The sequence below is a fragment of the Zeugodacus cucurbitae genome, chromosome 6 (genome assembly GCF_028554725.1).
Source record: "Zeugodacus cucurbitae isolate PBARC_wt_2022May chromosome 6, idZeuCucr1.2, whole genome shotgun sequence".
Taxonomy (NCBI): Eukaryota; Metazoa; Arthropoda; class Insecta; order Diptera; family Tephritidae; genus Zeugodacus; species Zeugodacus cucurbitae.
The window spans coordinates 12,282,799-12,308,603 of record NC_071671.1 but is presented as its reverse complement, the minus strand read 5'-3'; the positions used below and the strand labels follow the sequence as shown (position 1 = coordinate 12,308,603).

The 25,805-nt window shown below is 36.3% G+C and overlaps 2 protein-coding genes across 2 annotated transcripts in view; one reads left to right on the top strand and one right to left on the bottom strand.

Moving 5' to 3' along the window:
* Positions 1–25,805, bottom strand: part of LOC105216933 (uncharacterized) — a 122,435-nt gene that overhangs the window by 74,391 nt on the left and 22,239 nt on the right. The gene's annotated exons all lie outside the window — the stretch shown is intronic.
* Positions 23,145–25,153, top strand: LOC105216919 (uncharacterized). Its single transcript, XM_011191672.3, has one exon. The coding sequence runs from the start codon at positions 23,493–23,495 to the stop codon at positions 24,969–24,971; it is 1,479 nt and encodes a 492-aa protein (XP_011189974.2). The 5' UTR covers positions 23,145–23,492; the 3' UTR covers positions 24,972–25,153.

The window sequence follows — 25,805 nt, the reverse complement described above, 5'->3', positions numbered from 1 at the left end:
TTCAATATAATAATATACATTTGCATTCGCGTCCGCATACATACAAATGTACATATGTATTTGAATTGGCTTGCAATAGTTGCTTGGCCCCATCATGTGGAAAATTTACAATGATTGCCAATATCGAGTGTAGTTTTCAACTCACTTCAAACTTTCGCGTTTTAGTTTCGAATAAATTTGCGGTGAAATGAGTGGAAAAACGCAAGAGTACGCTATGCAGTTGTGTGTGTGTATTTGTATGAATATTTATATGTGTGTATGTGAGACAATGAGTGCTGTATACTTTTCAATGTGCTCCACCAGCTGAGCAGCTCCGTTGCAGTGGCTCTTCGCTGTGTAGCGATTAGTCGTGTGCATCGGTTGGAAACCAAATTGAAATGTAAATTAGTTTATTGTTCGTGGTTGCGCTGGAAATCAACTAATGAAGCCACTTTGTCTTACACTTTTCTCGCCATTTTGAATTTGCTCAAATCCGCGGATATTGCAATAACGATTTCGATTTTTTATCACGTGCTTTCAGCCAAGCAGTGGCGCAAGTGAAATTGAGGGGGTTTTACGATTTAGCTGGTCGATGAGAATTTCACTCAGTAAATTAACTACGACAAGTAAGGAAGGGCTAAGTTCTGGTGTAACCGAACATTTTATACTCTCGCAATTTATTCATTTAATAATATTAGTATTATATAATACACAATTTGACCCACATATGCGTCATATATATTGTATAAAGTCCATTGAAAGTTGGAAACCCTAATACTAGGTTAGAAGCCCCGAGGTCCTTATGTTCGATATATGGGGCCTTGAAAACCTATGGTCCGATTTCGGCGATTTTTAGAATGGGGCTGCCACACTATAAACATAGTATTTCTGCAAAGTTTTGCACCGAGGGTAATCGTTTGGGTTAATAATAATATCTTCACTAGTGCTTACTTTATATATTGTTAAGTAAACGATCCAGATCGTCTTCAAAGTTCTGGTATATAGGAAGTAGGCGTGGTTGTGAAGCGATTTGGCCAATTTTCACAACATATTATTGGGAGGTAAGGAAACTATTACAAACCAAGTTTCATTGAAATCGGTTGAGTAGTTCCTGAGATATGGTTTTTGACCCATAAGTGGGCGACGCCAAGCCCATTTTCCATTTTGTAAAAAAATCTAAGTGCAGCTTCCATCTGACATTTCTTATGTGAAATTTAGTGTTTCTGACGTTTTTCTTTAGTGAGTTAACCCACTTTTAATAATTTTCAACCTAACTTTTGTATGGGTGGGCGTGGTTATGATCCGATTTCTTTCATTTTTGGACTGTATTAGGAAATGGCTAAAAAAAACGACTGCAGAAAGTTTGGTTTATATAGCTCTATTGGTTTGCGAGATATGTACAAAAAACTTAGTAGGGGGCGGGGCCACGCCCACTTCCCCAAAAAAATAACATCCACATATGCCCCTTCATAGTGCGATCCTTCATACCAAATTTTATTTCCATAGCTTTATTTATAGCTTAGTTATGGCACTTTAAGTGTTTTCGGTTTTCGCCATTTTGTGGGCGTGGCAGTGGTCCGATTACGCCCATTTTCGAACTTAACCTTCTTATGGTGCCAAGAAATACGTCTTCCAAGTTTCATTAAGATATCTCAATATGTACTCAAGTTATCGCTTGCACGGACGGACAGACAGACATCCGGATTTGAACTTTTCTCGTTACCCTGATAATTTTGATATATATAACCCAATATCTAACTTGTTTAGTTTTAGGACTTACAACCAACCGTTATGCGGACAAAACTATAATAATCTCGTAGCAACTTTGTTGCGAGAGTATAAAAATTCGTTTAAAGTAATTTCAGCTAACGACAAAGGATGAGTCGAAACAGTGGACTTCACCCGGCGAATCTGCTTCAAAGAAGACGAAAACTGTTCTATCGGCGAAAAAGATGGTGGTCACTCTTTTCTGAGATTCACCAAGTAAAAATGCCACAGAGCAGAATTAGCGAAGAAAGCATTTCTTCTATCATGATAATTCTACGGTTCCGGTCCGTGGTCATTAAAGTCTTTTCGCACAACCAAGTTAATTTGATACATTAAGATTATAATTGAGAAACCCTTCGCACTGCCGACTACTCGGTATACGATCAGCTGTTATACATTTTTGGTTTTGCTGTTCATAAGAAGTTGGTAAGTTTCATCAGTTGATTGATATTTTATTAATAATCGCAACCATTATTTTCAGCAGGGATATCTACCGTCGTGATGCATTACTACTAATTTATCAATAAATATACCATATTTACAGTAGTGGTACTCATTTAAAATCGCATTTATATAAATGATTTGCGATGTTGCCATACGTTTACGACGTTAAATGAGTACCACTAGTGTGAACAATAACTCGCAGAGTGGTTTTGATTTTTCAACTCGATTTATAGTCGATTAAGAATTAATGTAGAAAATTTATATTTTTATTTTGTATGGTAAATCGATCAAAATGCTGATGCTTTAATCTAGCAAAGGACGGTTATTTGATCAGAGAGAGTTCTCTTTATTTTCAAAATTTACTTGTCGGTTCATAAAAAAAAAAGTTAAAAAGAGAGATTGAGATATAAATAAAAGGATCAGGATGAGACGAGGCTTCTTTTGTAGGCTAAAAACTATTGGATTGGATGATGTTTTCATCTACAATATATGTTAAGATCTCTTTCTGGTAATTGGTAATTAGTTTTTTTTTTTTGCTTGGACTTAGTGAAGATAAATCCATTTCAATTAGTGAGTGAGAAGTTCAACCGTCGAGCTTAAATTCTAAGATTATTATATGAGGAGTTATGTTGATAAAGATCCTCGAAGTTTACTTTGATGTACAGTTTAGTCAAACCAAATAATATAAATGACTCTATTAAGTCTCATAAAAATATGCCTACACCCTTAAATACCCATTTAAATGGCCAACTAAAAGTAACCATTAAATTAAGTTTTAAAGCGAACGTAAAAGCGATGAAAATCTCAATGGGATGAAGCGGGAAAAGTAACTGCATTTAAGTCCGCTTATGCGCTTACTTTGGGTTACTTCTCTTTATGTCTGCCGTAGTTGTGGCTGACGCTGAGAGTACCTGTGGCAGACAGTTGCAGGTGCGCATAATACGTGCGCTTTATTTTTTAAGGCAACTCAAGGGAAAGCACAACAAAGAAGGGTTTGCGCAGTTAAAGTTTCAGGCAAACGAATGGCACAATTTTGAAAGTTAAAAGTCGCAGAAAAATAGTCGCGAAATTACAGTGGAGTGTCAATTGATCGTTAACTTCTTGAAAAATATTGGTTTCGGGTGAAAATCTTAGTCTATTTTGATTATCTTAATATAGTGATTTTAGGTCCGACTTGGAAGAGTGTTCAGAAATTTTTGGAATCAATCTTATACAACAAAATATAAATGGAAAGATTACTGGTTTTTTCAAATGCTCTCGAAATCACTGTTTCAATCACCATTTTAAGACCACTTGACGAGAGATTGTTTCTGAAATATATTTATTAGGGGTATTCATTGAACCAAAACCTTTACTATTCTCCTTAATGCAATATCAATCTGAAAGGTATATGGAACAAACAACAGAACAAAGACTTCTACTTTCTCAGTCCCAGTTCCCATCAACGGTACCCCTTGAAATAAAACCGTATACATATCTATAGAGTTGAGATTATTTTGCTGTTGTTCTCTTACTCACTTTCATTCTCCGATGGTCCAATATAAGGTTTTCGATTACCTATATGTACCGATCTCATTTGAAACAGTTTTGCGTTGCATTAAAAAGTCACTACCTCAACAAGCCACACTCGTACTTGAAGCGTAACGAAAAATATCGAGGCATCGCAGGTGGAAATCGATAGAGTAAATACAACAACAAATATACACAAATACAAACGCTCAGGATACACTGTAATTGTGCTTTTGACACTCGCTGTCGTTGTAGCACCGTTGTTGCTTGTTGTTGCCGCGCACGCAGACCGAACTTCAATTTCATGCGAGACAGATTTCGTGTAACCGTTACGTGCCCGTAGGTAAGCGCATTCCAGCGCATAAATGACTGTTGAAGGAGATTGGCACAAAAATAGTCGTGGCATTTGTTGTGGTTACGTATACGCAGTGTGGAACAGCAGGCGACGTGTTAAATTTTTTTGTTTCGGTTATTAACGATACAGCCGATGGCATGCAAATGCAGTTGCAACGCAGCGGATTAAGTAATGTAGATAAGAAACTACCAATTTTAAGGCCGGTAAATACTGTTGCGAAATACATCTGAATCGTGATAAGAAATGGCCTAGGCTTAATGCGGCTGGCGGCTAATATGAAAGTCATGTCAGCCAATAAATGAAATGATTCCAAGGAATAAAAATTAAATGCAATGCATATTATCGTATATTGTTTTTAATTGTGTCGTTCACGACGAAGTGTCTGCGAAAAGTATAAGAGATAGCAAACTGCCAACTTTACTGTGGATTTACATTTAATGAAGGTAGTTGACCCTGCGGCCCTTTCAGACGACAAGTGCGAAGTATTCCGAAGGAAGAGGAATGATATAACTGAATAGTAAGCTAAGATTAATACATATTATACAAGTCACTATGAAACAATAGTCGTAATTGCATTCATTAACCTTACAACCTGACAAGTTATCGTGATGTTCAATTGACAATGACTCGATTGAACATCATTGTCTCCAGGAGGAAACTGTAAATATGCATTGGTATTGCAAAAGCCTTTAAGATATCAAATATAAATATCTCAGCAATTTTTACTAATGTTAGCTCTCATACACACATTTACCTTCGTCAAAGAAAATGTGACTGATGATACAATTTTGATTATCGTTTGGTTTTCAGAGTTTGAAAAAGTCGTATGTTTTCATTTAATGTCACTTGCTTAATGTTTACTACTTTGAGTTTGAATTCATAAAAACAAAGCTCTGATAAATAAACCCTATTTTATAATATTATGTTGAAAAGGTTCAAGCTAAGCGAATATACCAAAATGGTTTGTACAATTTAAAAGTGGCGATTTTGACTTGGAAGACGTAGAACGTCCAAGGCAGCCAAAAATTTCGAAGACGGGACGGCAAAAGTTTGAGGAGCTCATATAATATTTGGAAGTCATTCGATTAGTCTTCTTTTTAGTTTTTTGGATACAAACGGGTTGAATTATTTTTTCCCAAAACATACATGAACAATGGGAGCAGTTCGTTCCATTTAAAGAGATCTAATAACCTTTTTACAGAAGAACTAACCGCCCTCTGCTCGATTAAAAACAAAAATATATAACAGGTGATTGTTTATAGAGTAGCCGGCAGTATAAAAGGCAAAAAAGAGTTTCTCAATAAAAATTTGAATTGTTCAATTAATATGGTTGTCTAAAAACGCTATTAAGAATCCTGGTTAATGGGGGATCTATTCGGACGCTTCATTACTTTCCATTCATGCCTCCTTCTTGCGTCCAACGGGGTGGAGGTCTTTGACTTCCTTTAGACCGGCATGTGGGATCTCGTGATATCGCCCAAACCACTTTAAACCATCTGCAGAAGGCTGGATACACAAAAAGGTTTAATGTTTGGGGGCCCGCATGATTTGACGCAGAAAAACCTTCTGGAGCGAATCAACGCCTGCGATATGCTGCTGAAAAGGAACGAACTTGACCCATTTTTGAAGCGGATGATGACTGGCGACGAAAAATGGATCACATACGTCAATATCAAGCGAAAACGGTCGTGGTCAAACGCCCTTTGTGGTGTAAAGTTGAACTCAAAAGAGGCTTGTGAAAAGTGGCTGTCCGAGTTCTTCGCAAATAATGGGTGGGCTTATACGAGGGGGGTATTATTAAGTTGCCGTCTAGATGGAAACAGATTAACGAACGAAGCGGCGCATATTTGAACTAAATCCGATCACTTTTTATAAAGCATTGAATGAAGAGCAAAAAGCGAAAGGGAGATCTTATTTTAATAGAGTGCTATTTTTATATGAAATTACCGGTAGACAACAGTAAACAGAACAAATACGGGTACTAATTAGATCAGCTTCTTTACGCCTCATTGCATTATTGACTTGAAATTAATTTATTTATTTCGAACGCTTTTGCTCATTGCTAGCAACTTGATCGATAAAATGAAAAAAAAATCGAAATTTCTTGTTGTTTTACCAATTAAATATAGCTTGAGTTTTATGTGTGTGTACCGTTATCTATATAAGTAAATATGTGAGTATATAAAAATGCTTTTCTTTGCGTGTGTATGTGTATGTATGGGTATATAAACAACCAATTGATAGCGAGTGCCAGAGACAGTTGTAACTCGATTCGCTTATGTGGTAATTTGTTGCAATGATTGTTGTTGTTACTACACATTTTTGTTGTTGTAACCATTACAAGTTTATCTTTGTTGTTATATACAGTAAATATTGACGACTGCCGTTTTCCTTTTGCTTGTCACAGTCACACACACAGGCCAACAACAACCACACACATGTACATTTACTCCCACATATACATTTGAACACATACCTACATATATAATATACATATACATATATATATATATATATATATATATATATATATACAGATATATCTGCTTAGTGCTTCTTGTTATCTCAACGCAAACGACGCGTCGTACTGTCACGGAAAACGCTTCTCGCTTCGATTTCTTCGCAATTCGCCTGTTTGCATAATAATCGAAACGGATTTTGTCGCAGCGATACGCTTCGATCAACAACAATAACAACAACAATACTAACAAGGAGGAAGAATAAAAAATTAAATGGAATGAAAAACAAAATGAAGTGGCGTGTTGAGTAAACAGCGCTACACGTGTCCTCATGTGCGTGGTGTATGTGAATAAATAAAGCGTAACGGTAAGATACAAAGTGGTTAGCAAGGCAGCAATGTAGACGACACAAATACACAAACAAAAGCATAAACATATAAGCGCAAAAGGAGACAAGCTTAACACTGGCAAATAAAAGTGCTGTTGACAACTACAAGTTGTTGACAATTTGCTACGGATTAAAAGTGCTATAACTTTCCGAGCATTCTCTGTGTCTGAATGAGAGTGTGTGTGTGGGTGTGAAGGAATATGTGGAATTGTATGTATGACAGGCAAGTCGCTTGTTTGTTGACTACTGCATAATTGAAGACTTGTTTATTTCGATGTTTTTGTTGTTTCGTTCACATAGTTTGGTTATTTTGTTTGCCAATCTGTTGGCTGCGTGTCTTATGAGTAATTAAAATTCATTAAGAATGGGGTATAGTCGGTTAGTCATAAGATTGCTAGAATAAAATTTAGCAAAAATTAAATTTCGGTCAAATTACTTTCCTTTTTGCAGAAAAGTATCCAAACAATTCCATCTTTGACTCAATCTGAGTGATTAAGAGGTTTTGGGATTTTTCGGGGAAAAAAAGGCCTATTTTCAAAATTTTTGTTATTTATGAAAAAAAAATATTTTTTTTTATTTCAAACTAATTTTGACTTATAGATACATATTTAAAGAATAATTTCTGAAATTAAAACAAGTAAGGGAAGGATAAGTTCGGGTGCAACCGAACATTTTATACTCTCGCAATTTATATATTTAACTTTATTTATATTATATAATACACAATTTGACCCACATATTCGTATAAAATCCATTGAAAGTTGGAAACCATAATATTAGGTTAGAAGCACCGAGGTCCTCGTGTTCGATATATGGGGCCTTAAAAACCTATGGTCCGATTTCGGCGATTTTTAGAATGGGGCTGCCACACTATTAACATAGTATTTGTGCATAGTTCTGCACCGATATCTTCACTAGTACTTACGTTATATATTGCAATGTAAACGATTCAGAGCGTCTTCAAAGTTCTGGTATATAGGAAGTAGGCGTGGTTGTGAAGCGACTTGGCTTATTTTCACAATATATCATTGGGATGTAAGGTAACTATTATAAACAAAGTTTCAGTGAAATCGGTCGAGTAGTTCCTGAGATATGGTTTTTGACCCATAAGTGGGCGACGTCACGCCCATTTTCCATTTTGTAAAAAAATCTGAGTGCAGCTTTCATCTGCCATTTCTTATGTGAAATTTAGTGTTTCCGACGTTTTTCGTTAGTGAGTTAACCCACTTTTAGTAATTTTCAACCTAACTTTTGTATGGGAGCTGGGCGTGGTTATTATCCGATTTCTTTCATTTTTGGACTGTATTAGGAAGTGGCTAAAAAAAACGATTGCAGAAAGTTTGGTTTATATAGCTCTATTGGTTTGCGAGATATGTACAAAAAACTTAGTAGGGGGCGGGGCCACGCCCACTTCCCCTAAAAAATTACATCCAAATATGCCCCTTCATAGTGCGATCCTTCATACCAAAGTTTATTTCCTTAGCTTTATTTATGTCTTAGTTATGGCACTTTATGTGTTTTCGGTTTTCGCCATTTTGTGGGCGTGGCAGTGGTCCGATTTTACTCATTTTCGAAAGCAACCTTTCTATGGTGCCAAGAAGTTACAGCTTGCACAGACGGACGGACGGACGGGCAGACAGACATTCGGATTTGAACTCCACTCTTCACCCTGACCACTTTGGTATATATAACCCTATATCTAACTCGTTTAGTTTTGGGTGTTACAAACAACCGTTATGTGAACAAAACTATAATACTCTCTTAGCAACATTTGTTGCGAGAGTATAAAAATATTTTTTTTTAATTCAAACTATTTTTGACTTATAGATACATATTTAAAGAATAATTTCTGAAATTAAAAAAAAAAATAAAACTCCTCCATTGTTAGGTCATTTCCGGTGACCCGTCGGAAAAAAACTGAGTCCGCTATGTCAGCATAACTCCTGACAAGATCATCCAAAGTAAAAAAAAAACAAAAATAAGTATTTTAGGTAAACCATACCTCATGCTTGAACGAAAACTCATGCTTGAACGAAGGAAAGACAAAAAATAAAAAATTGTAATTTGGCAGATATTAAAAAAAAAAAATGTTGGTCAACTTTGCTTGACATTTCGTTTTTTTTTTTAAATAGATGTTATTGAAAAGAAAAAATGCTTCATTCAAGCACCAGTAAATTGTATCTCGAACACCTGTTCAAAATTTCATCAAGTTCGGTTGAGTAGTTTTCGAGAAAATTTGAAAACCGAATTTGAAAACACGGTTCCGAGAAAAACGCGTTTAAAGTTTTGAGTAACAATAATACCTGACTTGGAGCGCGCACATTCCAAAGGCTGTATCTCCGAAATTATTATTCGGATCGACTTGAAAATTTAGGATAATATTCTTGAGACGATGTAGAAATTAATAAGCAAAACAAAAAAATAAATTTTTAAACCCACGAAAACCATGTAACCCCTTTAGGGGGGGTAAGGTTTATTTCGTCGAAAAAGACCTTTTTTCATGAATTTTTTTAGAAAAAATTATTGCTGTAGGTTTATTTTACTTATTATTATATGAAAGTACAACATTTGAAGAATACTTAAAAAAAGTTTTATCGAAAAATAGCGAGGAATAACGGATTTATCGTCGATCTCTGCAGGCACCTCGAAAAAAAGTTATTGTGCGGTGACCAGCCTATAGCATCACTGGATCATCCGAAACCAAAAAATTAAAATGCTTTCTTTAGTTTATTACTTTATTTTTCAATTGACGGCGAGTTTTTTTTAATTTTCAATTTTTCAATTTTTGGTACCATTTTCAAGCCAAAATGACGATTTTAGACGAAGAAATCGACCTATTTGTTATTGTAAAACTCTTAGTATTTAAAACTTTTGGAAAAACTCGACGTCATTCGAGAGCTATATATATGTAGAATATTTGTTCAAAATTTTAAAACGATCGATGCAGTAGTTTTTTCTGTAGGCTGGTCACCGACTTTAAAAATGACATATTTGGGAAAAAATTCAAAGTTTTGTACACTCAGTTAGTTTTTCTCCGAATGACCTAAAACTTTAACACAATATTCTTGAGATGTTGATGGTTCAGAAAAAAAAAATAAAAAAATTAAAAAAAAAAAGTTGTCAAACCTTACCCCACCTTATAGAAGAAAGTATTATGATTGCTGGACGCAAGCGTAATATAATTGGCAACTTGGAAACCTGCAAAAATATAGTTTCTATGAAAGATCGCTACTAAAATTGAAACTCAAGTTCGACTAACTTCTCAAAAGTGATGCAACCAAATCATATAGGTATTATGAGTACAGAAAAAAGAAAACAAAGTAGACACAGAAAAGATGCTGTTAAACACGTCAACATAAAGTGGACAAAGGGAAGGAGTCCGTACAATTAAGTTCCTCGAAATAGTCGATAATTTAGGGAAAACCAAGAAACTTATTTCTCTAATCGTTCCTGATAATGTGGGTAAAATCAATCACAAAACAACGCGGAAATGATGATACTAAAAACTTGTTTCTATATTATTTGAAGAAGTAGTAAGTTCAGTGTTATCGGAACAATCCATGCTTAAATGGTTTCCGTAATCATCGTAATTGTATGAACGGTTCTTCAGTTCCTTTTACTTCAAGCTCTGGAAACAAGTTTACTGATTATGATGGAGTAACCGTCGAGTATTTGGAATTGCCAAAATTCCCACTCTTTACTCTAAGAAAATTTGAACTTTTCTACTTAGTATCCATTTTATTGTATAAGGTTTTCAATTATTCTATTAGAAGTAGGTCTGAAAAGTTTTTTTTACCGCTTTGGGAGAGACTGGCCATTACATATGTAATTGTGAGGAACAATGCTGAAGCCCCTATATTGAGTAGAAAACTTCAAGGTGAAGTTTTTACTGGCACAATTTTGGAAAGTTTGGCATATTACTTTCTTGTTTATACGCATATTTCTGCTCATCCAAAAATATATCTATTTTCATTTTTGTGTTTTCTCCTAAAAATTTATACTGATTTATATTTTTCGAATTATTAAATTTTTGATTTTCTCGAAAATAAAACTTTGACCCCTAATATTAAGCTCCGTCAGGATCGGGAAGGACCTCTCCGAGCCATTCGATACCAAACGAGATTTCAGGCAAGGTGACTCACTATCGTGTGACTTCTTTAACTTGATGTTGGAAAAAATAATACGAGCTGCAGAGCTAAATAGAGAAGGTATAATATTCTATAAGAGTGTACAGCTGCTGGCGTACGCCGATGATATTCATATCATCGGAAGCAACAACTGCGCCGTTAGTTCTGCTTTTTCCCGCCTGGAAGAGGAAGCGAAGCGGGTCTGGGTCTGGAGGTGAATAAGGACAAGACGAAATATCTCCTGTCATCAAACAAACAGTCAGCACATTCGCGTCTTGGCTCACTCGTCACTGTTGACAGTTATACCTTTGAAGAAGTAGATAGTTTCATATACCTGGGAACCAGCATTAACAGCAATAACAATGTCAGCCTCAAAATCCAACACAGAATCACTCTTGCCAACAGGTGCTACTTTGGACTGAGTAGGCAATTGAAAAGTAAAGTCCTCTCTCGACGAACAAAAAACCAAACTCTACAAGTCGCTTATTATTCCCATTTTGTTTTATGGTGCAGAAGCGTGTCAAGATCAGATGTGAAGGCACTAGGAGTTTTCGAGAGAAAAATGTTGGGCAAGATTTATGGTCCTCTAAACATTGGCAACGGCGAATACCGCAGACGATGGAACGATGAGCTATACGATTTATACGACGACATTGACATAGTCCAGCGAATTAAAACACAGCGGCTACGCTGGCTAGGTCATGTTGTCCTCATGGACGCAAACACTCTCACTTTGAAAATGTTCGATGCAGTATCCGCTGATGGAAGTCGCTTGAGAGGAAGGCCTCCACTCCATAGGAAAGTCCAGGTGGAGAGCGACCTAGTTACACTTGGTATTTCTAATTGGCACCGATTAGCTAAGGAAAAAGAGGCTTTAACCGGCTAAACGGTTGCTACGCCAATTACATACATACAATATTAAGGAAAGGTAGTTTATATCCAGTTTTTGATTTTTAGTAAATTCTTTCTGGAATTAATATCTAATAATGCTTTGTAATAAATCTATTATCGAATATATACCTATATATTGAGGGCAAATATTTCTATTTTGAAATCGATAACTTCGAAAAACAGACAATATATCTTTTTTACTTATGACTCAATCTCTAGGAAAAATTCGTTTGGTACAATACCCAGGCGAGTGTTATACAGTGCTATTAATCAGGTACAATGTCAAAAAATCCAAATTTGTTCCACTTGGGTCAGAGCATACACTTACTCACTCACCCGTAGTGGCGCTAAATATTGAAATAGCTTTTTGATTAAAATTTGCATCAAAACGGTCCATACTGTTACAGTTTATTCAAAAAAGTTTGAAATATACGAACTAAAGACGATAGAATAACGTCTGTCGGGTATAGAACGCAAAGGAAAGTTTACTATTTCTAAATTTTTTACTTTTTCACTGTGGATACTGCGTAAGAAGGTAGCGAGTGATAGTGCCCAAGTGGGTGTGTTTCCATAAATCAAAAACTATTTTTATAAAGCATGTTTACCTTATTGATACCAATATTTTTCTGCTATTTACCTTAAGGGAGCGGTCAGGGTTTTCACTTTCGAAAAATCGATTTTTTTGTTTTATCTTATTGTTTAACATTTCAAGAATATGTCCTCAAAATTTAAATCCGATCTAAGCAATATTCTTGAAGTTATTGTTTAATTAGTCACGGGGTCTTTAACGCTCTAACTTTAACAGCTTGGGATTGCCGTGCAGCTTTAAACGCGTTTTTCTCAAAACTACTCGACCGATTCATTCAAACTTGGTACACATTTTCTTCACATAAAATACCTCCCCCCTACGTTTAGTAATTTTTTTTTTAACATTAAGGGTATTTCCAACCCTGAAAACGGCGGAAATTTTAGTCGAAAATAACGGTTCACACTTTAGATGGCCGCCAAAAATTAAAAAAAAAAAATAATCAGAGAACGTTGGACGGAAGATTTGTTTAAAATTTAACTAAATTTTTATGGTTTTTCATTTTCGGATAATTTCCGGCCGAGTTACAGTGAACACCGCAAATTGTTTTTTTTTTTTCTACAAGACGTCCTAGGGGAAGCTCTGTCACGGGCTAATGGTTTAATATTTTTTCATGAAAAATTTACAGAACATAGTCAAAACTATGCTCAATAATGTATAGAAGGTTTGAATAAAATTGCTTAATCGATATTTGAGATAAAAAATTACAAAAAAAGTGTTTTTTTTTTGCGCTGAAACCCAGACCCCTCCTTTAATATTGAATACGGTTTAATCTACAAACTCTTTTCCATGCTAAATATATCTTTCAATGTCATTGAAAACCCGAGAGAAACTAAAAATGTTAAGCAAAAAGCCTTTTTAGGCTGATACTCTCACTTTCAGTAAACTAAAATACTATAAATAAGAACTTCTTCGTATTAAATAATAATTTTGCACCCTTTTTCTCCCACGAAACTTTGCACACAGCATAATGACTAAGTCGTTTAAATTGCAAACTAACTAAATCTTCCTTGATTCTATTTATAAAACACTTAATGACAAGTTTATTACTCTAAATTTAACAAACACGCTAATAGAAAGTAACTTTAAGTTTGGTTACATGTCATATTCCGCCGTCGGCAACATGCCTGTTACTTACTACACACTCACGTCATCTTCATTTCTGCGCACTTGTAAGCCAACAGCAACTAACAGACATATACACCATGTCTGTATATCTATAATCGCATATTAAATAAATTTCCCCAAGTTTTAATTAAGCTGTTGGCGGGCTTGTTTTCACGTGCACGCGCTATAATACACATACAAACATTCCATATATGCGAACATCCATGTTTTTCTTGGTGAGTAGGGAAATGTTGTCTTGTAAAACCTTTTTCACCTGCTTAACTTTGGTTATCTCGCTCGTGAGCATGTGGGTGAAGCGCAACTTTCTTTTACATGCACATGTACACACATATATAGCCCTAAACTTACCTATTCATACCTTTTGAAAAATTTTACGACTCTTTCTGAACTTTTCCCCCACTCCAGGGTCTTTTTATTACAAGCCGTGCCACTTTTTGTTGTTGTATATTATTATTATTATTATTTTTTAGTGCTCACTTATCCGAAGTTTTTATTTCGCATTGTTTAAATTTTCTTTTCACGTGCCGACAAAAATTGGCGCTGGCATTCAAAATTTATTTTTGTACTGATTGAAAATTCAGCTTAAATATTTGTGGACATTTCTTAAGAAACTTTTGCGGTAATATACACCGGAAGAGGTGTGCGAAAAATTGAAGCTCTCGGGACTTAAAACTTGGCTGTAAAGCGATATAACATTTGAGTTATTTTTACTTGCAGTACATAATTTACTAAATTTTGAGGTTATGTCCGTAGCAACAAATTTACATTTAATTCTCACATTTCATTTTGAAGACTTTTTTTATTCCCCGAGGAAGATAAGTAACAGTAAATTTGTATACCTCATCTACACGATTTACTATGTACATATATACTTTCCAAAGTCCCTAGTTGGAACACAAGACCACGCATCTACATGATATAGTTCTAATAACTATAGTTCTAACCCTCTTAAATTTCAAAGGTGAAAGGTCAAAGTTGACTATTTTGGTTCTGATTTCGTTTCGAAAGTTTCGTGGAAGTATTTTAAATTCAGCATGTACTTGGACAGCAATCTGACCTTTGATATTTTTTAGAGACACTTTTGTTAATAAATTGATTATAACATCTTGAAATGGAAAGGCTCTGGGGATCTTTATTACAAAATGTATTCAAAAGAAATATTATGTAAAGCATAGCAAACATTGTAATGCCCTCAATTCAATTCTCATCTCTCATTTTCGCACTCTAGGGTACATCATATCAATAAAAATATTCAATAGGTGGCAACCCTATTTTTTAAACTTTTAATTTTGATTAAATTCTCTAATTTGATGTTGTGTATATAACAATAAATACTTCATTTATTAATTTCATCAATATAATTAATAAAAATTTTAGGTGGCAACTCTTTGCAAAATAATTTAATAATTTGAGGCTTTATGAACCTCTTCAGTTCGATATCTACTTTTTAATGCTTATTTTACTAATCAATAGCTTTTACTTCGAAATTTTAAATAGGTGGCAACCCTTCACCAAAAACCAAAATTATTTTTGGAAACCGTTTAGTTTTCTAAATCTGTTTAAGAATTTCTTTGAATTTGTAAATTTAATTAATAAATATTTTGAAAAGTTGGCAATCCTGTCAGGCAGGTTAAACGCTATATTTCGTGGGTTCCATAATTTCTTATTAAATTTTAAACATGCTTTAGCGTAAGTAACTCCAATCCCTGACAGATTCACCAGTAAATATTTAAGATTTTCTTACACTCTATAATCTTATAAAGCACTTGGCAACGGAGGCAGTCGGTACTTTTTTCATTCCTAACCAGTATTGAACATTTTTTTCTTCCTTATTTGAAATTAACATTTTAACATTGTTCACCCTTAAATCAAAAACAAATACTTGCCTACCACACTCCCCCACATCTCATAACATGGCCCACACCCGCTCAGCAATTAAATGTGTCTGCCTCCGTTGCCTCCTGCACTGACACCCAATCTGGCAGCATCACACAGTTCAGCTCAATTTAGTCAGTTAAAAGTTTGTTTGCAATCGAATCGTGTTCCTTCCCCACTCCTTTACCCATAATTACTTAGTTCGCATTTATGATTTTCATTGCTGACAAGTCTTCGCCCATGGAGTTCAACGAAGTTATTCGAATGCATTAAATCGCTGCCAATTGTGTGCCAAATCTGCGGCTGAGTTATTACAACAAATAAATACACACAGCAATTGGCTGGCAATGCTGCACGTAAATCGCTGTGTGTGAGTAAATTGCTTGCCTCGAAAGTTTGTTTGCGATTGAACTTCGACGTGTTTGAATTTTTCAAAACTTTCAATTACTCTCACACACTCGCAGGTTTGGATGTGGGTGTCGGCAATTTGCTCCCACGACACTCATTCCAATAAATCCACTCATTTTGGCATAGAACGAAATCAGATTTTGCGGCAATTGCCGTAACTCGTTTGAGTTCTTCTGTCATTTTGTGGCAATTTGAGTTGCAAGTTCGAAATTCAATCGGATAAGGAGTTAAGTTTGCGGTGTTGTATAAACCCACATACTCGTAAATGTGGTGGAGTATACATATGTCACGATTTTGAAGCTTTCTTCTTACATAAAATATGTTTCTCACCGTTTTCGATTATATACTTCCAACTCTTAATCATTATGCTTGCTCTAAAGAATGTATTTTGATTAAATATAACAGAAAATGTAATTTGCGGAAAATTTTGGCTTAGAAAACTGATTGGAGATCTAATTTAATGAAGCTTTTAAAAAATCCCCCTCACGTTCACTCATAAGTTGAGTCAAAATTTCATTCCCAGTTTGATCCTCGAACAGCATTCATCTGTAAACTGTTTTGTCTCCCTCCCACCTTTATTCCTTTGGCACATCATCCCCGTTTTTATGTAAAATCACTTAATCATAACTACAGAACTTCTGCAATGTCTGTCAACCTGTCAGTCTGTCCGCCAGTCACACATTGTACAATTCACTTCTCTTGACTTGTGTTTTGATTGATTTTTAATTCTACCTGTTACTTGCTGATTTATAGCTGCTTTGATTTTAAAGCAGCTGACACATTTCCAATTCAATTTAATTAGAATTCAGCGGAGGGGAAATTAATAATCACGTATTAAACTTTAATTATGTCACTGAACTTAAATATTTGTAGTTTTCATAATTGATAAGTGAGAAAATAAGTGAAAATAGGAGATTTGAATTTCATCTACGATTCGAAGAAACAACTGGTATAAATGGTATAAAGTGGCATAATCGAATAAAGTTGAAATAACAAGGTGCAAGTATAAGATCCTATCAGTAGATGTTAACACTAATTTTGGCTGTCCATAGTTAAATACCGATTAAGTACAAATATGGTCTCCAAATGGTACCGATTGCAACAGTACTGATAAATATCATAGCTTTTTGCTCTGAAATCGCTAAATTATTCCATATTAATAGTAATTTCTCACCTAAATTGAGATTACTAAGATACGATTTCAGTATGAAACACTTGCGCAATGAGTGGTATAAATCAGCTTTCCAAGTTCGGATTAAGAATAACTTCTTGAAGAACTTCGAAGGTAAAACTGACTACTTGCTAAAATGTCCAAAGAATCGACATATACATTTTATGATTATAATTATATTTGTCTTCCTAGTTTCTTTCTACAAATAAAATTAGGCTGTTAATTTATTGAGAGATGATGCTATTGAGAGAGGTGCTGCAGTACAGTTCATCGACTTTCAGTGATAAACTATTGGTGTGTTATTTCGATCACCAAAGAAAGTTCCTTGAGCATTATATTATAACTTATTCAAAGATATAGGGTGATTCAAGTAGATGTACTTTAATCAATATCCATTTTTTTACAGATCTTGCGTGAGTCGTGCCAAGCTGTCATGTTAGTTTTGTTCAGTATTGTTTGGTATTTCATCATGGAAGGACTTACGCCTGGTCAACGTTTCCAAATTGTTCAACTATGTTACGATAATTCACGACCTGTAAATAATGAATTTCGCTCGCTTCGCTCAAATCAAGGTCAACGTAATCGACCTACTGAGCGTACTATTCGCAACACCATCACCCATCTTGAGACCCGACATTCATTATTGGATAATATTCGACCGAATAGACCCCCTCCAACACGTAGTGAAGAAAATATAGCAGAAAGTAGCTGAGAGTGTACACGAAGACCCTGGACAGTACATTCGGCGCCGTTCGCAGCAACTCGGACTATTATCGCGCCATGATAACCGACTATTTGATGCCTGAAATTGAAGCTCATGATCTCGGCGACATTTGATTTCAACAAGACACATCGCATCATTCAATGAATTTATTGAAAGCAGATGGGCTTGGCTCTTGGCCGTCAAGATCATCTTAGACACCGTTAAACTTTTTCCTGTGGGGATATGTAAAGTTTCGAGTATATGCGGACAATCCTGCTTCGATTCAGGAGCTAAACATCACGCGTGTCATTCGCCAGTTACTAGTCGAAATGCTCGAATGAGTCAACGAACTCAACGGAGAGGCAGCCGCGGCTTACATTTGAAAGAGAAAATCTTTAAAATATAAATGCCAAAGAATGTTCTTTCGATTAATAATAAACATTCACCATTAAATTATACTTTTCTGTTTTTTTTTTTAGGTAGGGAACTTTGAAATGGATAGCCCTTTTTATTCGCATGAATTTAATTATTAATTTTTGATCATTTTCACACAGGAGCTAATTGATCAATTGACCGGCCTCTGTTCGATTAAAACGCTGATTAAGAACGATTTACCACACAAAATAAAAATCTACATTAATTTTAAATTGAATTTTATTCGACTTGAAAATAAAATGTAACTCTGCGACAAAGAACGTATTTGTTATTATATATACGTGCATTGCCTGCGATTGGCTGAATTTTTTGATAAAAAATTCTACGGTAGATGTCGCCGCTAAAAATAGCAATCAGCTGATGAAACTTACCAACTTCTTATGAAAAGCAAAAACAAAAATGTATAATCGGAAATCGAGTAACCGGTAGTGTGAAGGACAAAAACTGGTTGCTCAATCAAATTATTAATTGATTAATTAATTTGGCTGTGTGAAACGACCATAACAACTCATTATTTTTTACCAATTAGCTAAAAGCTTGATATTCTCAAAGACTTTGCGCTAATCATTTGCCTCTTCATTTTTAGAACCTGCATTGCATTGTAGCAATTCCTACACAGGTTGCGTTAAAACTATAAGATTTTTTAAATGACTCCATTTTAATTCTGTTTTCGGTTGCGCTTGACCTCATTAAGTACGGTCAACAATATTATTATTTCCGTTTGAAAGTCTTATCAAATTAATTGTCATATACAATTATATAAAAGCAACTCAAGTTCAAAAATTCATACAGCAAAACATGGATACTAGGTAAGAGTTACTGCTGTAACGAAGTTCTGTGGAAGATATGAATGAAAGTCTCTAAGGCAGCACTGAGCTTGCCAGTCGGCATTCCATGCATATTTATGTACTTGCAGTCAGCCCACTTAGTGTTGCTAAACTGCTTGACATAAAGGAGTCACAGGCAAAAGTTGACAATTTGCAGTTTGGATATATACTATATATGCACATTCGTATGTATATATGTAAGCGTGTGTGGCATAAATACATATTAATTAGCAAAGTTGTGAGGGGTATTGCACATGATATGGCAGTTTTCATGCCATGCATACTTGTGTGCATATGTCGCCATGTAGTTATATGCTGCTGCATACATATATATATATATATGTGTGTGTGTGAGTATATGTATGCGTGTTTGTAGCGCTGCAGTTGTACTGCCTGCCGTATGACATTTAATTACCTCAATCATTCTACTAAATGGCTACATATTAATAAATTACAAGCTGTCAACATGTGTTGGTATTTATGACACAGTGCTGTAGGTCACATATCCGAGTGTATATATGTATATAATATTTTATATATATGAAAGTATATTTGAAAAATATGCAGTTGTTTTTTTTGTGCGCCAGCTGTGCAACCAATTATATTTAAGCATATGCAAAGGGGCTGGTAAAAATGTGCAAATTAACTACAAATTTATTACGCACATACAACTCTCCCTCTCTCTCTCTCTCTCTCTATATATATATATATATATATATATATATATAGATATATAGTATATATCTGAATATATGTATGTACATATATACGCTCTTATAATATATTTATGCATAAAAGCAATATTTTATACAATTAATCTGTATTATTTACATCCACTGCCCCGGCTGCTGACTACAAGTGATGTATGGCTGACAGGACGTATACGCAATTTAATGGCTTGTAGGCGTGAAAATGAGCGCTTTACATGCAAATACACATACACACACAGAAAAGCGCGCAGATAAGCGTACGCACGTGCTCGTGCTGCTTAATTACATGCCCGGTCGTGTTGGTTATTAATGGGGTTTGTAAAGGTTTATCATGTGACGCTTTTTAAGTGCGCCATTCACATGCATCACCTTTAGCACTTCACATTACACATTTCACTTGTCAGCAGGTCACACAGTTTGCGGTAAATTCACTTATACAAACACACATACATATGTATGCACTTGTAGCGCTCAAACGCGCTGCCGCTTCAATGGGGCCGCACTGAAGCTCTTCTACTCATATATGTATATTTATGTAGTTAGTACGCTAGCTGCCGCTAAATCAGCGCTTTAAATACACTTATTATAGCCTCATTTCAGTGCTTTATTAGTTCAAGTGCCTGCATGTATGCCGCAAACAGTTATGCTCCCCAGCTGCAGCAGTTTCAATGCTATTGGTTACGTATACGCCCTGTATACCCACATAGAGCAAATGTAAATTTCCACCTTTACCACTTGTTGTATATTATTTTTGTTGTTGTTGTTGTTGCTTTTTCATTGGCTACATGCAAATCTAATTAGGCGCCCAGTCAATGCAAATAACTAACTAGTTTTCCCCTTTGGCCATAAGTTGCATGTCATGTAATCGTGTAGCGTAGACATCGTTATGTAATTAATTATAAAGTTTTTGCCTTGTGAAATACTTGAAGCCTCAACGGTGTTTTTGAAATGAGCCAGAAATTACTTAATTGAATTACAACCGCTACACACCCCCTCTGGTAGCTGCAAATATTTATTGAAAATATGTGTGTTGTGGCAGATTTTCGCTTGTCGCCTGCTGGCAATCATGTCTTCGTTGGAAATAGTTGGGAAATCACTAAGAATTGCTATTTACAACAACACTTTGTGCGGCTTTAGCGAAGTTAACCTTATGTAAATTGCGTGTGTGGCAAGTAGAAGCATCAGAGCACCTGGGTTCCAAATGTATTTTCCATGATTTTTTTTTAATTTCCTTGCGTTGTTTTGATGTTTAACCACTAACATATTCAGAGCAATTGCTGCCACATATTTGGTTTAAGGGTCTACTGTCATGTCAATGTCACATCTTAGAAGATTTCACGGTAGACTTCACAATGAATATCACTTGAAGGCGCAGATGCCTTTGTAAGGCTTACTAATGCTACTCACATACAAACAAACTAAGCGAGGTGAGGTATGTAATGCAGTGAAATCACTGAAAAACACAAGCTTTATATCAGTAGTGGTTGGCGTATATGTATCGATGTTAAACGTTAATTTTTAAGCCACATTGGAGCTTCTATTGGATTTCATGAGAAGCTTCCAGATAAAATACGCGGACTGGTGGTATCTGCTATGGTCTTTACATTTACAACAGTCGGTATATTTGATCGAACCCAGCTTGAAGGCTGAAGTGCTTGCAGATGTTTTTCACCACATTCGGTTGTCGTTTTTGAGAGAGAGCTATACCGAAGTCGATTTTTGTGATTATGTTAAAAATTAATAATTTCGCGCGCGATTGTCTACAGTTTAAATTGAGTATAATAACAGCTCTGAAGGATGCGTGAGAACCCCGCATGAAGAAACAAAAGACAAATACTTGACACACATAGGTTACGCCAATGATGTTGTGCTAGGAATGGTGAAAATAACTAGAACCTCTTGAGCGTTTTATGAGGAGTCAAAATACCGATATGAAATAAAATAGTGAAATTGAAAACCTCTTCAATTAAAAATATTACCCAAAATCATAAAAGTCATTTAGGGAAAGGTCTTTCATGATGTCATGCATGATATGTTGTCTCCGAAATTTTCCTATAGACTTTATAATAAGCGAACCAATGCCTCACAACTAACGAGGTATATTGTTAGAAACCAGATTTAGATTGAGAACTACATATCTAAATACCACTGAGTTATATACGAACTATGATTGCCTCCAAGAGTACTTTATTTCTCTGATTTTGATGCTACCGAAATGGCCTACTACCCGCAAATTTAATCCTTGATGTATGTTCTTCTGTTCCCAGGACAAATTAACCCGATGAGTGTGAGATGTAGTCATAGATGTGGCTATTCATTCTTCTTATGTATATACAAGATACCTGAATATCCACTTATGAATAAATAGAATAAAAAAGAAAAGATGGATAGAAACTCAAAACATCTATCTGCTATAAGATAAGAGTTCGTCTCGTTTGTCTCTTTTAATAAGTCCATCAGCTCCAGACCCTTATTGATGTTCTGCCTATGCGGTTGATTGTATCACCTTTAATCCCTAACCAGCTGTCACACTTTGGTGATTGAGTTTAAGGAACTAGTTGTAAATTAAATATATAGTTATTTCACCAGAAGAAAGATTCACATTAACATTTGTTCTACAATGGGATATAGTTAGGACCTTGCCTTGGAACAATCTGTATTGATTGAGGTACCTAACTCAATAGAAGCAATTTTTTGAGTTTTTTTGAACTTCTTTATTTTTGTTCTGCTTCCACAATAGTATTTTACCCCGGAGTTACAGAAAGAACCGGACCTTGAGGTATATATATCAACATACTACTACTACTTTCTACTTCGAATCTCTTCATTTAGAGATCTTTTTCCTAATTTTTATTAAAAGCGCGAGATCTATCACACAAAAATGCGTAATTGATATTAATAGAGTATATTTCGATCGTTACAAATGAACACAGTCGCAGTACTAATTTCCTAAATATTTTTGAGGTTTATCTAATTGAAACTCTTTGGTATTAATAACTCCACAGTGAAGAAAGGCATAAAATAAGGGATAGCTGCTGTTATTGGTCAACAATTAATTCAGTCGAAGTACTGTTGGTCACACTGTCATTATTATATTATGCCACTACGAAAACCAGAAGTATCATTCCTACATTCTTACTAGATAGTTGGATCTTGGTATGTTTCTTAGCACGCTTTAAATTTATGTGTTTTTATGCCATCGCAAGCTTTAGTCAGTACAATAATTAAAATTATTTTGTATTTGTGTTTTAAATTTTTAACTCAAGTTAGAATTTGGAAATGAAAAACCAGTCCATTTCCCATGTAATAAATATAACAACCTTGCCAGCGATAAAAACTGAAACTCTGAACTCTCCAACAAAAAACAAATTAATCCCAAAACATAATATTTTTTACTCAAAATTGTTTCCTGTGACAACTTGCTACTTTCGATTTTTCGCTTTCTATTTTGTTTTCATTGATTTCAAAAGATATTTAATTCTGGACATAATAAGCAAAACCGAAAATTCATATTAATTTCTGCGAATCGAGATAATTTGATAAAATTTCCGTTTAAAATTCGGCCAACATTTGGAAGACGTGAAATTTTCTTGTTCCAGCCGCATTTCGCAGTAAAATTTCCAACATTCATTCGATCAGAAAAACCGCAGTCCGCAGCGCACGCCGGCTGCGGCATGTGCCCTCCTCACTTTCCAACAGCTTCGCGCGCATCAACTTGCTGAAGAGTCGCATGCGTTTGCCGAACAACAGCGAGCGAAAGCAGGAGTACATAGCGCATCGTGCGCGCGTGCAGAATGCCAAGAGCGTAGTGAATAGCCAACCACCGATACGTCTGGTGAATCGACCGCGACGCGAAATGTCATTCACCGAGATGATGAACTCTGTGCGCACCGCCATACAGCGGCGCAGTAACTCGCGTACCTTCACCACTGCGCCTGCCTCGACTACACCATCCGCCAGTATATCGACTGTGGCGACAACGGCCTCGCGCCCCTTACCGTCAAGGCGACTAGACAAATCGCACATCAAATTCAGCAACAGCGACACGCTCGCAAGCTACGAACGCGACAGATCGGCGATGCTCTTGTACGACTGCAAATCGTGCGGCACTTTCGGCTGTTGTTGCATCTGCGGCGGCGCCGGTGATGGGCGGCATTGTATGGCCTCCTGTGTGGATATGCACGAGAAATTCCCAGGACATGCCGGCGTCGATATTTGCCAAGGCGTACACCCTTCGTACAGTTATGTGCCGAGATGTCACAGGGGTGAGAGTGTCAGCAGTAACACCGGCATCACCGATATTGGTCAACATGGTCCACATGTACACCACTTCGAGGCGCATTCACATGGCTTTCCGGAGAATAAGAATAATAACAAAAAACAAAGCAAACAGACGTCGTCTCCTGAGCAGCGTGCCGCCTATCAGCATGCAAAACTGGCGATGCCTCTGCGTCATTTCTGGCATCGCATCACACGTAAAGAATGGAACGATGACACGCGTATACCACCAAAACCGTATCGGCCATCTTACTTGCTGAATAAGAGCCATCGCAAGCGTTGCTTCCATCATGCGCCCTCCAAAGAGGATACCCAAAGCAATGCTACGACAAGCCAACTTACTCCGCACGATGACTGCAAGCAGTATGGCATACCGCTGCATGTGCTGAAGCGATATCAGGACATCACGGTCTCAACGGATGAGGGTATGCTGCGTCGTTTGTTGCGCCCACGCATCTTCTTCGATCTCGAGGTTAAAGGCATACGTCCGTTGGGCCGTATCGTCATACAGCTCTTCACCGAGGCCTGTCCGGAGGTGGTGCTTGAGTTCGTACGCATGTGCACCACAGAGAATGGCGAACGCATGAGCTTTACCCGACTCTTTCCGCCGATGTGGCTGGAAGGCGAACTGGCACTGACCGACAACAAGACGCTGACGGCCCACAGCATCGAACATGATACTAATGTATTGGACCACGGTAGTGGTGCCGGTGTGTTGTCGTTTCCCAGCCGCTATGTGCGTGGCAGCAAGCGGCGGTTTCTCAGCTTTTCAATCAGTTTTAAGCCGCTGAAAGTGCTCAATGGCAAGCGCATAGCATTTGGTCGTGTGCGACGTGGCCTGTGGATACTTGATGCCGTGCAGGACTATGGCACCAACAGCGGTAAGCCGCAGCGTGAAATAATCGTGACGAGTTGTGGCATGTGCAAGTGACAAAGATAAGTTGCAGCGATTGCGGAGGTTGAGGTGGTTATGTGGTGTGAAGTTTGTTGCTCAATCATAATTGATAGTCTAGCTGACAAATTCCATTACAAATTGGAATTCAATTTATATTCATTTAAACTGTAATTCAATTTGATAATAAAATTCGCAAGCTGAGTGCTATTTACTATAAACCCGTACTTTTAATTTCTAATTTAGAGATATTAATAATAATAATTAATAACAAGTAAGGAATGACTAAGTTCGGGTGTAACTGAACATTATATACTCTCGCAATTTATTTATTTAATCTTATTAAGAGAACACACAATTTGACTCACATATTCGGCATATATGCCACTAGAATACTAAAATCATTATATATAGTATATGGGGTCTGGGATAATGCCTGAACCGATTTCAACTGTTTTTGCCGCTAAACTGCATTACTTCCAAGAATACACTTTCACTTAATTCCTCCTTCGCGCCACTCATTCCTCCTTCTTGGTTTTTGGCGCCAACTGGATACACCACGTGAAGCCACGACACTTTTCACTTGGTCTTTCCAACAGATTGAAGGTCGTCCTCTTCCGTGGCTTCCTCCAGCGGGTACTGCAACGAACACTTTCAGAGCTGGAGTGTTTTCATTCATTCGTCTTTTTATACGCTGAACTATGTCAATGTCGTTGTATAAATCGTATAGCTCATCGTTCCATCGTCTGCGGTATTCGCCGTTGCCAATGTTCAGAGGACCATAAATCTTGCGCAAAACTTTTTCTCGAAAATCGTCGTCTCATCGGATGTTGTCATCGTCCACGCTTCAGCGCCATACATCAGGACTGGAAT

Coding starts and splice junctions, on each gene's coding strand:
- LOC105216919 (XM_011191672.3), top strand. CDS start 23,493: ATGCGTTTGCCGAACAACAGCGAGCGAAAGCAGGAGTACATAGCGCAT.